Here is a 16,203-nt window from a genome sequence, read left to right on the forward strand (position 1 = left end):
CCCCTGCACTCTGCACTTGGCATGATACTCAGGACCTATCAGCTTCCATCATCAACCACATTTCCAGACAATTTTTCCTCCGAAACCCTTGCAGAGCAGCACGCTACCAAACCTTCTACACCGAAACACATGCCCTTTTCTTACATTAAAGGCACCAGTGACAAAGGTAAGAAAATTAAATGAGGGATCCCTGGGTGGCTCAGTGGTTTAGTGCCCGCCTTTGGCCCAGGGCGTGATTCCGGAGTCCCGGGATCGAGTCCCACATCAGGCGCACTTCAGGGAGCCTGCTTCTCCCTCTGCCTCTCTCTCTGTCTCTCATGAATAAATAAATAAAACCTTTAAAAAAAAAAAAAAAAGAAAATTAAATGATAGATGAAAATGAGTCAGACAAAATACTTAGCATTGAAACACTGGCAGTAGTAAAACGATCAGGGAGTGGACAGTGGCAGCAGTGAGACTATCATGTGGCTCCATTAAAATGGCTGAATCAAAATGTCCTACTTTGATGAGAAATCTGTAACCGATGTGAATACATGAGTCAGGAGCCCTCAGCTCAAATCTCGGTGGCCTCATCGCCTTATAGTGTGTATCCTTGGGAAGTTCCTTAGGCCTCAGTTTCTTCTTCTGTACACAGAGGGGATGAACCCACCTGTTCTGGGGGTCTCAGGACTACAAGAGCACCCAGCATGAGGCCAGCTAGACCAGGTATCAGTGAGGGTTCTTTCTTGCTCTTTCTGGTGCTGGATGAAAGCTGATGCTTTTGCTATTGCCCACTCCCCCAACCCACCCTCACCGAAATACACACAAGCAAGTTACTGTATTTGCTTTTCAATTTGCAAGACTAAATATACAATGGTGTACTGGTAGATGTTTTCCACAAAGCACATTTAAAAAATCACAGTTTCAGCAGAGAGACCCCCAAAGAGATACCAAAATGAAGAATGGAAATCTTTTTTGTCAATGAAACTGCATTTTTAGTCTGCAGTGGGCAGAGCTCTCCCTTTGGAACAGTGCAAAGTGCCCAGGCAGTATTTGGCTTGGCTCCTCTTCTGAAAGGGCAGCGTTGCTCAGAGTGCCAGGCCAACACTAACTCGGCAGCACCAGGGCTCTGAGTGGAGTAGCACCCGACCTCATCTCTATAAAGACCATATTTACGCTCTCGGTGGAGCTGTAGCCGGAACATTCCATGTGAAGGGAAGTACAGTCGTCATGGCTGAGCTGAGTCTGCATGGTTCCTTAAAGAAGCAACACGGGGTGTGGAGAGCACACAGGACCAGAGTCAGGAGGCCTCAGGAAGAAGGGATATTGGCAGTGGGAACACAAAGCATACGGGTCTTGGGCCCCCAAACCCCGACATCCAACTTGGTGAGGGTTGGAGTGATCGGGTTTGGATGCCTGAGCCCCTTCCCTGCCTCTTTCTTCCTCTCCAGGGTTCTTGCACGCAAGGAACATGGCCCACCAGGAAACCAGGAATCACTTGTTGATGGCTAATGTTCAGTATTCCCAGTAAAGTACCTTTCCCATAAAGCTGGTTTGGAGCCTGTAGCCAGGCCAGGCAAACCTCAGTATAACTGCCTAGTCCCAGTTTCCTCTCTGAGTCTGGGGCAGGCCAGGTTAGCCTGACCTGCCTACTTCTGTCCCATGGAGAAATGAGTTTACCAACTACATCAACTGTCAGGGTAGTCATCTCTCCTGCGAGGGAAACGTGGCCCTGTGAATATCTTACCAAGCCCACTGGCTGCACCCTGGAGGCAAGGAGCTGAGAAGTGAGTAAATGGCCATGGCTCTTCTCCCTGGCTGCTCCTGAGGCATGTGGAGAGGAGCAGGGTCCTTCCTGGCCATTAGCTGGACCACACCACATGGCTGGCCAGCAGTGTGACTGGCCTCTTTGACCCATAGCCCGCATCTTGGGACTTGACCACCCTAGGCTATGCAGAGGCCCTGTGGCCTGTGGGAAATGTCCTAGGGATGTTTTAGTTCATACGTGGGCACTGGAGAGAGGCTTCTGTGATAGCACCAAGACACACTACTTTTTTGTGAGAACGGTATGCTGTTTTCACTTACTATCAGTGATGATCTGTCTCTCCAGAACGTCTTTTTGCCACTCCCTTAAATGTTTTTCTAACCAGAGAAATGACTAGTTGTTGAAATTGGGTCTGGAATTTCTTACCCAAATTAATCCATCTGAGAGCCAGGGCATGTGGACTGCTTAGGTGTGAGCCCTGCCCTGGCCTGCAGCAGGACTCCTCTGAGGGGAGGAAAGCAGACACCGGGGAGGAGGGTTGGTAAGGAAGGATTATATGTGCTGCTTGAGCCTCATTTATCCAGAAGGTGTGGGGAAATAATATTTTGGTTGTGAACATGTATATTCTATGTCAATCACCACTTTTCAATGAACCAGAGTACAAAACAATAAACACAGAAACAGCTGGTGTGTTCCCAAAGGCATCTCAAGTTCCTATGGGGCCTGAGAGCCGACATCGTGGTTATTTCTGGTCCTTTTGGGGAAAGGGTCCAAATGCTTATGCCCACTGTTGAGGCTGCTTTAGTTCACAAATGATGGACAGGCACAGTACCTGGGGCCAACGAGTTTATGAAAGTGTTTGAGGCCTAAAAAAATTTATTGGCTCTGAACTATGAAAAGAAAACTGCAAAATCAAAATTTAGAAGTACTTAATTTAATTTCTACAAAGTGGAAAGGTTCATTAATTGTTAATTTTAGTCTTCATAAAAACATTACTACTTTTGAAAACAATTTGTAGGTTAGATTTTTCTCACTTCCCAAGAATTCTTGAACATGCCTGATGTTTGCCGAGAAATCAGAGCCAGCCATAAATTAATTGTGTTACTCTTGGCCAAATAATTTCAAAAGCAAAATTTAAAAAACCCTTTCAAAATTTTTACAGTAAAAGTTATATTAGATGTGTGGATTTCAGTGGGTGTGATACACTGTGAGACCTCCCAAGTAAGAGCTCCCGGCCTCCTCCAGGAGCTTTTTAAAGGGGTCCTGTTTCTGCCAATTTGATCTCAGGATAGACAGACATTGCAGCATTGCCTACCAAAAAACACTTTCAAAAGTGTTGTGCCCACTCCTGGGTGTCCCATCAGTACCTTTGGGCAGGGGGAGAAATTCGGGCTTTAAAGCAATTTAAAAGAGGAAAGAGTTTAGCCCTACAGGGGCTGCGGAGCTGGCTCACCGGCTCGGCTCACCGGCTTGGCTCACCATGGCTCCCATACTCCTAGGGGTAACCCTGGGGCTCCCTGGGTTCACTGGTCAGTGGTGCCCAGGGCTGCCTGAGGGAGGGAGGTCCGTGGACGTAGAGGTGGGCAGTGTACCAAGGCTCCCTGGGTATAGTGATGAGAATGAAATGCCTCTCTCAGTGCAGGGATTGATGGTGTGGTTCTGCAGGCACATATGGAAGAGCTTATCAGATCCATGACTGCAATCCACAAGTGCCACACCGGTGGTGTGCCTGTGATCTACCATCCTGTAAACCCCTCTGAGAAAGGGAATCAGCCTATGGGCCTGTGCTTAGAGAACCTATGTTGGCTTTCTTTCTTTCTTTCTTTTTTTTTTTTTTTTTATATGTTGGCTTTCATTGATCACCTTTTAATTTTTCAAATGCTCACAAACTCCTCTTTATATAATCTTTTCTATGATTTTGCTGCAGCTTAAACCAATTGATATATAATTTCTAGTATCTCGTCCTTTCTCTTTATTAAAAGAGGGCATTTGCCCAGTGCCACACATGGTCTTCATGATTTCTGGTTGATTGCTGGCACTGGTTCTGAGAGCTTATCTGCCACACCCTCAGCCTCCTCATCTCCACCTCCAGGAAGTCTTCCCCAACTCCACAAAGCTACTTCATTCTCCTTGGGGTTCCCATAATGCCTAGATATCTTTATCTCTACTGGAATATAGTAAGAATGATGACTGCCATGTATCTAGAGCCTTTCGCCTGCCAGGTGCTTTACACATGCTTTCTCTTCATCCTCATGAGCACCTGCAACAGTGAGCAAACTAAGTCCTAGAGAGACCGCATGGCCAGAAAGGGGAAGGCTCTGGGGTTAGAACTCACATCTGCCTTCTGGGCCTGCTTCTCCGTGCTGTGCTGAGTCTGAGTCTGTTTCACCGTACTAGGATTGTTTGGGGTTTCATCTCCTTGTCAGTCTCTGAGATCCTTCTGGGCAGCAGCCTCATCCAGGGTATGATAGTGTGTCTGTCCAGCCAGTCTCGCCTTCTGGACCGAGTCAGTGTCCCACATGCCTTCTCCTGTCTCCATCTCCTCACCACTGTGAGCTGTGTTCCTTTGTCACCTTCATTCTATTCTTTCTAGTTTGAGTATCAATGATAAGTCCATCTGGAAACGGGGGCCCCACAGCTGCGGATAATCAGGATTCAAACCAAAACCTGGGAGAGTTGGGACAGTCTGTAATAGAAAGTTGGCATGTTGTCTGGGATAGACACCAAAAATCCAGGTGATTGGATTTTCTATTATTTTGTGGTTTTTAAAAAGATTTTATTTATTCATGAGAGAGAGACAGAGAGAGAGAGGGGCAGAGACACAGGCAGAGAGAGAAGCAGGCTCCATGCAGGGAGCCCGACGTGGGACTCGATCCCAGGGCCCCAGGATCAGGCCCTGGGCTGAAGGTGGCACTAAACCGCTGAGCCACCTGGGCTGCCCAAGGATTTTCTATTCTTTTGAACGTTACTCTAGACAGACCACCGAAGGATATCTTAATTTCAACAGTCAGAGGGTGGTTTTTGTTTTTAAAAACATAACGTTTGTCATTTAAACTAAAATTTTCTTTTGCTTAGCAAAATTTCTCTTAGATACGGAGTAATTTTAACTTAAATAATTATATTAAAAATCTGTTAAAGGAAAATCATGCATTCATTTGAGAAAAGGATTCTATAATACCATCCCAGGTCTTGTGGCTCTGCTGGCTCATCTTGAGATACAAAGCCAGGATCATCAGGCTTCTTTTTAATGTGCTCTTTAGATCTTAGTCCTTACAGGGGTAGCTGAAGTTGAAACCTGACTTTTACAGCAAGTGCTCTACTGATTACACTCCATGACCCTAACCACCCTTGTTTTAGGCACCAGGTAGGGTGATGCTACCTTAATTCTGTGTTATCAATCTTTTTTTTTGGGGGGGGGGGGCAGCATCTCAAGGTTACAATTGAATCTACCACAGAAATCCCCCACAACGGTCTGTCTGTTTGGCTGGGGAGCTGGCTGCAGATGCCTGAGCTCCAGGATTTTCCAGATTACTCTCGGTTTGCCAACTGCCAAACTGTTGGGGTTTCCAGGCCCCAGATGCCAAATCACCACTGTAAATAGTAACGAGTTGATAGTTTATCCTTTGGGGCTTTAAAGAGCCTGAGCATTTAACTGAATGTCTTCCTTAGAAAATGCCCGAGTAATAGAGGGAGAGCTTGCCATCACACTCAAAAGGCTCTCTGTGATCTGTTCCCTGAGCTATCCAGGAGAAAAGAGAAAGAAAGCAAAGCTAGTAGGAAGATGACCCACCTTGAACCCAAATGGTCTTTGTTTATGAAGAAGCTAACGAAGAATGCTCTTTGAAATATCACTGGATTATGTAGTCTGTAATGAATCTGAGAATCTTATTTTGTTCAACAATAACATTTCAAGAACAAGACAGCATAGTACAGTGAAAACAGCACAAGCTCTGGAGGCAAGAGACCAGGGTTGGGTTTTCCATCAGCTTCTGAGAACTGAAAGGCAGAGCCTATGGTGGCTACAGCCACTCTCACACCCTCATAAAACCCCTCCAACTCCCCACAGAGCTTCAGGCTCAGAAGCCTAGGTATCAGAGTTGGTCTGCACATGGGACCAACAATTTTCCACCTGGATCGACAATTACTTGACCTCCAGAAGGAATGGAAGCCACAGTATAACATATCATGTCTGTTTTAAAATCACAATCTAACATACATATTTCCTACCTCATGGAGGTAAAATATAGGAGGGAAAAGCCATCTAGGAAAACACTCATGTTCAAGTTGCCTGTGCCTCTCTGGCCATAGGGCATCTATTGGGAGGAACGGGTCTCTGCGTTAGTAGTGAAACAATGTGGTTGCCAACTGGTGTGGCCCCAGGAACAGAGCACATCTGCTGATTTTTATATATGTAGAGTTAATATCTTTAAAGAAATCAGATCATCAGATTTTCCTGGATGTTGAAATGCTGAGTACAAATACACCCAGAGAATCTGTCCAGCTTAAAGACAAATTAAAGATCAGATTTATCTGCAGTTTTAGTTGGGTCCATTTACTGGAACTCAGGTGCATATTATGATTTCTGTGGAAGAGCTCAGTTGTTTTATTTATTTAAAAAAATTTTAATTACATTTATTTATCAGAGAGAGAAAATGAGCAAGCAAGAAAACATGAGCAGGAGGAGGAGCAGAGAGAGAGAGGGAGGAGCAGACTCCCCTGTGAGCAGGAAGCACAATGTGGGGCTTGATTCTGGGGCCCTGGGATCATGACCTGAGCCGAAGGCAGACATTTAATTGACTGAGCCCCCCAGACACCCAATTAACTCAGTTGTAGAGATTCTGCAGTATGATGCTAACTCAGTTCTGCTTTATCTCTCTTTTCCTTTCTTTTCTATTTCTTCCTCTTTCTTCTTTCTTTCTTCTTTCTTTCTTTCTTTCTTTCTTTCTTTCTTTCTTTCTTTCTTTCTTTCTTTCTTTTTTTTGGTATCTCAGGGTTATATGATTTAGTCTGCTACGTAGTTCACCACAATAGTCATTTGTGTGACTGATAAGCCAGTGTAGATGGTTGGTGTGGTTGGCTCCTCCCAGGCCTGCATAAGGGGGAGGCATGATATTGATGAGTTTGCAGTGACAATGTCTTATGTTGTTAGAACTGTGAGAGTTGTAATAACAAATCCACCAACTCTGTTCCCAGAGCTCTTTTACAAGGAGCTGCTTGGAACCTAGTACATGAAATAGTGATGGAGGGTCACATCTCAGGCAGCTGGCACCTGAGGCCAAGTCCAGCATTTATAGAATGATTTTCACACCAGTTCCCCTCTAGCCTTTCTGTGGAAATGTGCAGTGTCCCAGAATGGTTAAGACAGACTTGAGTTTGAGCCTTGGCTGAACCACTTACTAGCTGTATTGTCTTGGCTAAGTTACTTAATCAATCTGAACCTCGATATCCTGAAACTTACAAGTCCAGGGACTGATCTTGGCTCTGTCACTGACAGGCCCTGGGGTGATAAGGCCCCTAACAAGCTCTAATCTTTTATGATTGTATGGTCCCTTCTTTACCCACTGAGAAACAAACTGAGCTGATTATGTTCTCAATAGAGAAAACAGCTAGAAATGCCTACTACTTTTGGTTTTTTAAGGATTTGTTGTAGGCAGGGCCATGCTGTGGCAGTTGGTGCTAATACTGCCTTTCCTCCTCTGATCACTCTTGAGGGCGGGTGCCACAGCAGGCTGGCATGTGCATGGCTGTGCCTGTGCAGAGCTGAGGGACAGTGCCCCAGGCCTCCTGGACCATCTTGGGAGGAGGCCAGCACTGAGGCTCCATCCTGTCCATTTCTGTGCCTTTTTGTGACCTGTGCAGTCTTCCTCTTTAGCAGACCTGATTGGTGCGCATGTGCGTGCGTGCGTGTCAAGGGCACACACATGGAGAAAGAGGTCAGGGGATGTGTGAGTATGAGAAAGTGGATAGGAAAAGAGGAAGGGCAGGCGGCAGCAGCCAGATTATGGGGAGAAGGGGCCACAAGCAGGGCCCTTTGACCTTGCTTGTCAAAGCATCATCCTAACTGAAATGACCCAGGTCTGGCAAGACCTGAAAGAGACAGGACAGAACCCAAGTCAGACACCAGGAAAGCCAGGAGTTGCCTGGGCCTCCCTCCCTCAGGCTCTGGGCAGCTTGGGCCTGGCTTGGGGCCAGCCTCTTACTGTCTGGCTGGTAACAAGCTGGTAAGTGCAGCTCCCAGATAAGTGGCCATGGCTCCTGCAGTCCCCTGGAGAAAGTGTACTGTGGCCCAAGCAGCCCAGACAGTGAGGAAAAGAGGGGATGGCTCTGAGGTTATGGGATGAAAGATTTAGAAACTGCCAAGTCATGCACACAAAGGTGTTTCTGGCCAAATGTTCCTTAGGAACAAAGGATCTTGTGGTTAAGAGCACAGAAGAAGGTTTTGTCTTCCAGGCACAGAACCTGCCTGCAAGCTCTCAGAACAGGCCTGATAAGAGCTCCCTGCCGATTGGCTAAGAAAGGCCATCTGCCTTTTCCACCCAGGAAAGGACAGGGCCCTTCCTGTCCATCTAGTCAGCTTCCATGGCCAGATCTGGCTGGTAATACCTTGGGTGGGGGCTAATTGGGGAGATGGGTCACAATGAATCTGTTACCAACAATCAGTACCAACACTTGGGAGGGCTTTGGGAAGGCTTTGCTTTAAAAAAAAAAAAAAAAGTATAAATTATAGTGCATTTGTTATGTCCACAGAAAGTCACTGCCATTGCCTCCCATGTAGGTGTGCTTCCTTGAGTGGGAGAGAAAGTGGGCTGGGTGCGTGCAGGGGCCTTGGAATGCACAGCCCATGCTGGACTATAAGTATGAAGAAGCAGGGGTCCCAGACCATTTGAGGTACCAGGAGTAGGGCCGTGATCCCAGGACTTTGCACAGACTCATCTCTGTCAAAGACCAACTAGTAACCCCATTTCCCAACTCCTTGGTCTGGTAAACTCTTAGAAATCATTCAAAATGCAACACAGAAGTCCCATCTCTGTCCGGCTTCTCCCTTCTAGTCCAGGCAGACTCAGTCACACATGCTACTTTAGTGTCCTGAGAGCCCCTCATTCGCTGCTCTGCAGGGCACTTAGCATACTGTGATATTACCATAGTGACTACACAGACCCTGATTTTCACGGAATTCCTGATTTCAAGTACTTTGGCATGTCAGTCCCATCAATTCTTACAACATTCTGGAAATTGTAGCCTTGACAAATGTTCCCCCTCAGCAAAATCCTTCATCAGATCTGATGTGCTGATTTTGGGGGATAGAATTGGAGGGCACTGAATAGATCCCATTGCATTCATGCATCTGCAAACTCCCCTAGACTGAGTTCCTACAGGTTGGGACCAGAGTTTTCACCAGCTCCTCTAAGCCTGGCTCTGTAACTGGCACAGAGCAGGAGCACGTCCACGGTTGGCTGACATAATATCACACGCCTGACTGCATTGAGTTTCCACAGTAACCCTACAGTATGATAACTCCTGTCCCCATTTTACAGAGGGAAAAATTGCGGCTCAGGGGAGCTAAGTAACTTCCTCACAAACCACTACTAAGAGGTTGATGCAAACCTAGGTCTTTCTTCCAACACTAGATACCTTTCAGCTCAGTTCAAGCTCAGGGATGTCCTGAAATCATTGACTCAGAAAGCAGAGATGCTTAGGCGAGAGCAGGTCTGTCGGGTAACACTGAGGTCAGCCGGATGTTAAGACTATGACAAACAGGGATTCCTGGGTGGCGCAGTGGTTTAGCGCCTGCTTTTGGCCCAGGGCGCGATCCTGGAGACCCGGGATCGAGTCCCACGTCGGGCTCCCGGTGCATGGAGTCTGCTTCTCCCTCTGCCTGTGTCTCTGCCTCTCTCTCTCTCTCTGTGTGTGTGACTATCATAAATTAAAAAAAAAAAAAATTAAAAAAAAAAAAAGACTATGACAAACAGCTTAGTCTTCATTTCGTGCCCAAGGGCATGTTTTACCCTCTGGGTATTCTATCAAGACCTATTAGCACACTCTGCCCTCTCTTTTGGAGCTTCTGATTTAAAACAAACACATGTACAGATGAGCCAGTCACCTGCTATAGAATGCCAGCACTGAAAAGGGGCTATTTATTTATTTCAATCTCCTTGCTTTAAGATGAAACAAACAAACAAAAAATGGAAGGAAACAGAGAGCTACCAAGTATTGAGACTTTCCATGGACCCAGCACCATTCCAGACACATTTGTTTTTTCAGTATTTCATTTCATCTTTGGGTAGGCATTATTTTAATCTGTCCCCAGTCGACAGAACAAACAGAGGCTCTGAGAGGCAAGGTGACTTGCCTAATATCCTAGAGCTAATCAGTAGGGGAAATCAGAATTTGAATCCAGGTCAGTCTGTTCAAAGCATATGTTCTCCTGCAAACCCAGTAGAGGGCTTTCCTGTGAGGTGTGGGGTGCTGCAGGCAGATGCTCTCCCCATCACAGACGTACAAACATGTTGCCCTTGTCTTTTGCATGGGCCACCCTCTTTCTGGAATTAGCAAGAAGCTGCTCTTCCCAGTACTGCTGATTATTTTCAGAAGTGTGAAATAAGTGTAAAACAGGATATTTTCAGTAAAAATATCTCCCCGCTTATACAACGAAGTGATACCAAAATTACTGACTTATAGCAGATACTTGGTTAGTTTCTGCAAAGATCAATCCAGTTTTCATCTGACAGCCCATATGGAAGGCTCACAAGGTCCTGGATGAATGAGAGGCTGAGCTTCAGGGGGCTAGGTTCATGATCTCCCCAGAGTCCCAGAGCACAGGGGAGTCAACCCTAGATTTAAAGTGTAAAGGTCTGAATTCAAATCCAGCCTGAGCATGTCACCCTTTTTTTCAGTTAATCTTCCACAAGGAGCTACAGGGTTAGTGATACAGTATCTGTGAAATGCTCAAAGCCAGGACCCTAGTAAAGCTTTGGAATGTACCAGCAACCCCATTCCTCCCCCATAATGATGTTATGAGAATTACCATATTTTAAGATGAAACACATATTTATGCATATGTATAATTGTCACTGAAAAGTTGGGACAACAGAAGACTCTAAAAAATGTGTGGGCTTCAGAAAGTACTCCGTCCCATCCCCCAGCCCCTACAACATGTTTATCATACTTGTGCCGTGATAACACTTTCTTTTCCTTTGGCTCCTTAGTTTCTTTGGTGAGCATTTTACCGATCGCCATTTCTATGCTGGGCACAGTATAAGAGCAAGAGCTTGCAGGAGAGACATCCTCCTTGCCAACACAGAGCATCTAAATGGAGCCCAGAAAACTACAGGCCTGGGGCTCTTTCCCATCTGAAGCCAGAGAACATTTGTTCCCTTTTGGGGCTTGCCCTGTTTCCGGGTTCTACCTTGGAGCATCCATCTAAGGAACATGCCCCCTGCGGCCCCCCACACCTGCTGCCAAGGCTCAGCCCAAGGGATTGCCGGGGGATTGTGCAAGTCTGTTGGCCCGGCTTCAGCTTGCCGTGGCTTTTCCCCCACTTGTGGTCTCAGCCAAGGGAAGCCTGGCGCCTGCTCTGAGGCCCAGATGGAGCAGGCTCCCTCCCGGAAGGACTTACCCGATGGCTTGTCTGTGGAGGACGGGAGGCTGGTGAGGGTGGGCATGGTAGGCAGAGGGGGAGGCAGCACCTTCAGGTTCTGATCACTCTGGATCTCATTGGTAGAGATCTGATTGATGATGCGGTTGTAAGGGGATGGCTGGTAGACCCGGGGTGGGGTGGCAGGGGGAGGCTGGGGCACGGGCCTGGCTGCTGGCACCCGCTGGCAGTGCTCCTCGAGCTGCGCGATGATCTCGGACTGGTTGTGGGCCAGTGTGGCCAGGTGCTGATACTTGTGCTCCAGGTCCTTATACTTGCTGGCCAGCTGCAGCATGTCGGCTGTCTGGTTGAGGATCCTGTTCTCCAGCTGGGAGAGCTCCAGCGCATTGTCCCGCTTGCGAATGATCTCATGCAGGAGCTGCATGTAGAGCTGCGTGACCCGCGAGTTCATGTTGCGGCTCTCCTTGCGCAGCAGCTTCACCTCACTCACGATGCCGCCATCCACCTCCACCAGCTGCTGTAGCGTCTCAATTTGTCGCTTCTGCTTGAGCAGCTCGCTGTTAAGCAGCTCCAGCTCCTGCTTGTGCACCCGGTTCTCCAGGAGCACCTCGGGCTCCTTGGAGTTGACGCAGATGGCGCCTGTGACCCGCTGCTGGGGCACAATGAAGGTGTAGGTGCACTTGTCTGAAGACTCGCTGGCCCGTTTGTACCTGTTCAGGTAAATGAACTCACTGGGCGAGCCGTCCTCAGTGCCCTCGAAGCTTTCCTTCTGGCCTGCAGCTGTTCCCATGGCAGCCAGCAGTCCCAGCCACCAGTATGTCACACACAGCAGCCTCATGGTCCTCACAAAATGGTGCTTCCTCTTTGAGAACAGAGCCTATGAAAACCTGAAAGTAAACAGAAGGGAGATTCAGTAACGGTGTTGTCACTGCCAGCAGCCTGTGCCATAAATGAGCTCAGCCTTCTCGCCAGGCAAATCTTTCCAAAAATGCAGTTCAAGAGGCAGCCCTTCTGGAAGCAGCAGAAGGAGACAGGCAGGCTTCCACAGAGGTAGAGAGGAAGCCGGAGGGGACCGGGGCATCTGGAGGCAGGAGGCCATGGCCCTGCCACTCCCAGAGCCCGCCCTCAAGCCCAGCCCCCTCGCGGAGCTCCTGGCCCAAGCCTGAAAACCACAGACGGCAGCTCAAAGCTGGGGCAGGGAGGCAGGGGAAGGCTTATCTAATCTCTGTTCTCTGCCTCATGCCCCCCAGACCATTATGTCTCCCTGTTCTAACCTGTTTGTAACCCCCCTGGGCTTTCCCTTTACTGAAGCATTTGTGACAGTCATGGTGAATAGGGTTCTGTGTGGTCTTCTTTAGCGGACTCCATACTCCATGCGGGCAGGTGCTGTGTCTGATTCCATCCTGTGTCCTCAGGATGCTACATACACAAAGCAGGCTTACAGTGAATATTTGTGAAATGAACAAATCTCTGGACACGGGATGGAATCTGTTCAGTTGGTAGTGGACAATGTCAATGGAAGGATGTGTCCAGTCACATGGCTTTGGTCTGTGTGTTAGAGACAAGCTGAAGAGCCCAAACAGGAACAAACAACTGAGCTCTTCTAAATCCAAATATTTGTAATAGCCAGTAACTGCAAGTTCCCCCTGGCCGCTGCAGTGTGATTAAAGCAGACAGAAGCGGAAAAAAGACATGTGTCTCTGGATTCGTTTCAGTTCTGCTCTTGGACCATTCATTCCCTCACCAGATATCCTGGTGTGCCAGGCAGCATGCTGGCTGCTGGACGCGTACGGCCGCACATAGGCCTGAGCCAGCCCTGCCCTTACGTGGCTTACGCACAGTGGCACAGTCCCCAAGAGCCACAGAGCAGCAGGAACATATGCTGTGAAAGGGTAGAACAGAGAACTGACCTAATCGGAGGATTCCAGAAAGCTTCCCTGAGAAAGTGACCTTTACACTGACCCCTTGAGGGATGAGCAGGAGTCAGCCAGGCCAAGAGGGAGGGGATGGATGTGTGCACATCCTTCCTCTCGCCTACCCAGGGCTATGGCTCCAGCGTTTCTCCCCCATATCTCCTGCATGATCACATTTTTCCTATAATCATGCTGTTATTTCTCTCATCTTAAAGAAAATCAATCCTCTCTTGATCTCACATCCCCTCTCCAGCTACCGTTCCAATCCTCTGCTCCCCTTTTTAGCAAAACCCTCCGAAGGGCTGCCTGTACTTGGTTTCCAGAAAGGCCCTCACTTCCTGTTCTCTTGAGCCCACTCCCATCAGGCCTAGATCCCCCCTTCCCTCCGAGTGTTCTGGACAGGATCACTGGCGGCCTCACTTGCTAGACCAAATGGCCTGTTCTTAGTCCTCGTCAGTACTTGCCTCTCCACACTGGGGAATGTGGTTGGTCACTCCCTTCTTAGACTTCCTTTCCTGAAGATCACCATTTCCTTTCTCACTGGCTGCCCTTTCTCTCTCCTTTGCTGGTTCATCCTTCTGTTCCTGTCCTGGGGGACCCAGAGCTCCATCCTCAGACCTCTTGTTTACCTCAGTGATCTCATGTGGTCTTGTGGCCTTCAGGTGCTGCTAACTCCCACATTTATTTCTCCAGCCCAGACCTTCCCCTTTGACTTCAGACCCATACATCTAACTGCCCCTTTGACATTTGACATTTCCACCGTACTATCTCCTAGGCATCTCAAACTTAACGTATCTGGAAGTGAACTGATGTCGTCACACCTCTATCTAAACATGTTTACCCCAGATTTTCCTGTGTTAGAAATGGAAGCTCTGCTCTTCCAGTTGCTCAGGGCAACAACCTTGAAGTCAATGACCTTGACTCCACTTTTTCATGCCCCGCATCTAATTCACCACCAAATCATAATAGCAATTTCTTGGACATATTCTCAGAGTCCTGCTTCTGCTCGTCAGCTCTCCTACACCCTGGTACAACACCCCCTCCACCTCTCACCTGGACCTGTCTGCTGCTGGACCTGCTCCTGCCCTTTGTCCTCAGCCCAGTAACCAGAGTGATCCTTTTTCTTTTTCTTTTTTTTTAGGATTTTTATTTATTTTTATTTATTCATGAGAGATAGAGAGGCAGAGGGAGAAGCAGGCTCCATGTAGAGAGCCCAATGCGGAACTTGATCCTAGGACTCCAGGATCACGCCCTGGGCTGAAGGCAGGTGCTAAACTGCTGAGCCACCCGGGAATCCCTGATCCTTTTAAAAAAGTTCCATCTTCTACTCAGAATCCCTAGAGAGCTCCTCAACTCAGAGAAAAAGCTTAGAAGGTATCTCTGGCTCTTGCAGACCTGGCTCGCTCCCTCCCTGACCTCTTCTCTGACTCCTCTCATCCCCTCCCTCCACCCCATCCTCATGCCACTGCAGCCACCACAGCCTCCTGGAGGTTCCGTATGCTCGCCAAGCACGATTGTGACTCAGGACCTTTGTATGCTGTTCCCTGACTGGAACACTCTTACCCCCTTTCCTCATCGCTCACTCCTTCACCTCTTAAGGTCTTTGCTGAGATATTACCTTCCAAGTGAGGCCTACCCAGTCACTTAAAACTGTAACCTCCCCACCCTCCTCTCCAGAGTCCTCATTGTTAGCAGATGTAAAATGTTTCCTGACCCCACCCCCGTGACTGGAACCGCAAGGAGGGCAGGGGGCTGACTGCTCCATTCTCAATGCCAAGCATGTGGCCTGGAATATATGGGCACTCAGTAAATATCTCTGGGCTGAATAAAAGGGCACACCTGACAACAGCTTCCACACAGTGGGGAGGGCTATGGAGAGGCAGGGCCAGGGGAGCTCATGCAGGTGATGGCATGAGGGGGTGCCAGCTACACAGGAGGAGGCCTTTTCTTTCTTCTTTCTTTCTTTCTTTCTTTCTTTCTTTCTTTCTTTCTTTCTTTCTTTCTTTCTCTTTCTTTCTTTCTTTCTTCTTTCTATTTCTTTCTTTCTTTCTTTCTTTCTTTCTTTCTTTCTTTCTTTCTTTCTTTCTTTCTTCTTTCCTTTCTTTCCTTTCTTTCTTTCATTTTGAGAAAGAGAGACAGAACATGAATAGGGGAGAGAGAAGCAGATTCTCCACTGAGGAGGGAGCCCAACAAAGGCCTTGATGCCAGGACCATGACCTGAACTGAAGGCAGACACCCAACTAAGCCACCCAGGTGCCCTGGATGTCATCTCTTATATTTATCAATAACACCCAACCTGCTCCTCACAAGCCGTTTGCAAGCATTTTCTACTTTGTCTTCTCTCAAGGTAGATACTGTTAAGATTCTGCTGTCATTTCCATTTTACAGATGAGGAAACTAAGACTCAGAGTGGCTGAGTGAGTTGCCTAAGATCACACAGCTGGAAGGTGGCAGAACCAGGGATAATTGGAGAAGTCAGGAAAGTGTCCCTGATCTGATCTCATGTATTCAAACCTTCAAACTCTTACTGACATAGAAATGTACTTAATCTGGTCTTTAGTACAAAAAAAAAAAAAAAGGATTAGCATGACATGGAAGCTGGAAGTCTTGTCCTCCCCAGGCTCCCCTGTGGCTTCTCTGGGGAGCAGCCTCGGTCCAGGCCCCACCTTGTACCAGTTCGTGGGCTGTTATAAAACAGGCCCTGGGCTCCCCAGAGCCACTCAGAACTGTTTTCTGCTTGAATGAGGAAGTGTGGCCAGCCCACACTTTGATCGAGGCCAGGCAGAGAAAGGTACAACACCCGGTCTTTGGTCTGGGTTGGGCTACGAGGTAGGGCTGTGGTGACGTGAGTGGAAACAGGACTGAGTTTGTGAGTGTTTGCCTGGTTTCCAGAGCGCTCTGGCTGCTCCTGCACCAGCCCGTGGCCACGCCTGGCCCAAAACAATGGGGAG

The 16,203-nt window shown here is 48.0% G+C and overlaps 2 protein-coding genes across 6 annotated transcripts in view; one reads left to right on the top strand and one right to left on the bottom strand.

Moving 5' to 3' along the window:
* RALGPS1 (Ral GEF with PH domain and SH3 binding motif 1) overlaps nt 1-16,203 on the top strand; it is a 292,653-nt gene that overhangs the window by 164,332 nt on the left and 112,118 nt on the right. The window lies entirely within an intron of this gene.
* Nucleotides 1-16,203, bottom strand: part of ANGPTL2 (angiopoietin like 2) — a 35,958-nt gene that overhangs the window by 9,671 nt on the left and 10,084 nt on the right. Inside the window, exon 2 of the mRNA XM_041724556.1 lies at nt 11,361-12,226. Within this exon, the coding sequence (XP_041580490.1) occupies nt 11,361-12,177 (817 nt within the window). The 5' untranslated portion in view covers nt 12,178-12,226. The remainder of the gene's footprint in view (nt 1-11,360; nt 12,227-16,203) is intronic.

Source organism: Vulpes lagopus, chromosome 12 (genome assembly GCF_018345385.1).
Source record: "Vulpes lagopus strain Blue_001 chromosome 12, ASM1834538v1, whole genome shotgun sequence".
Taxonomy (NCBI): Eukaryota; Metazoa; Chordata; class Mammalia; order Carnivora; family Canidae; genus Vulpes; species Vulpes lagopus.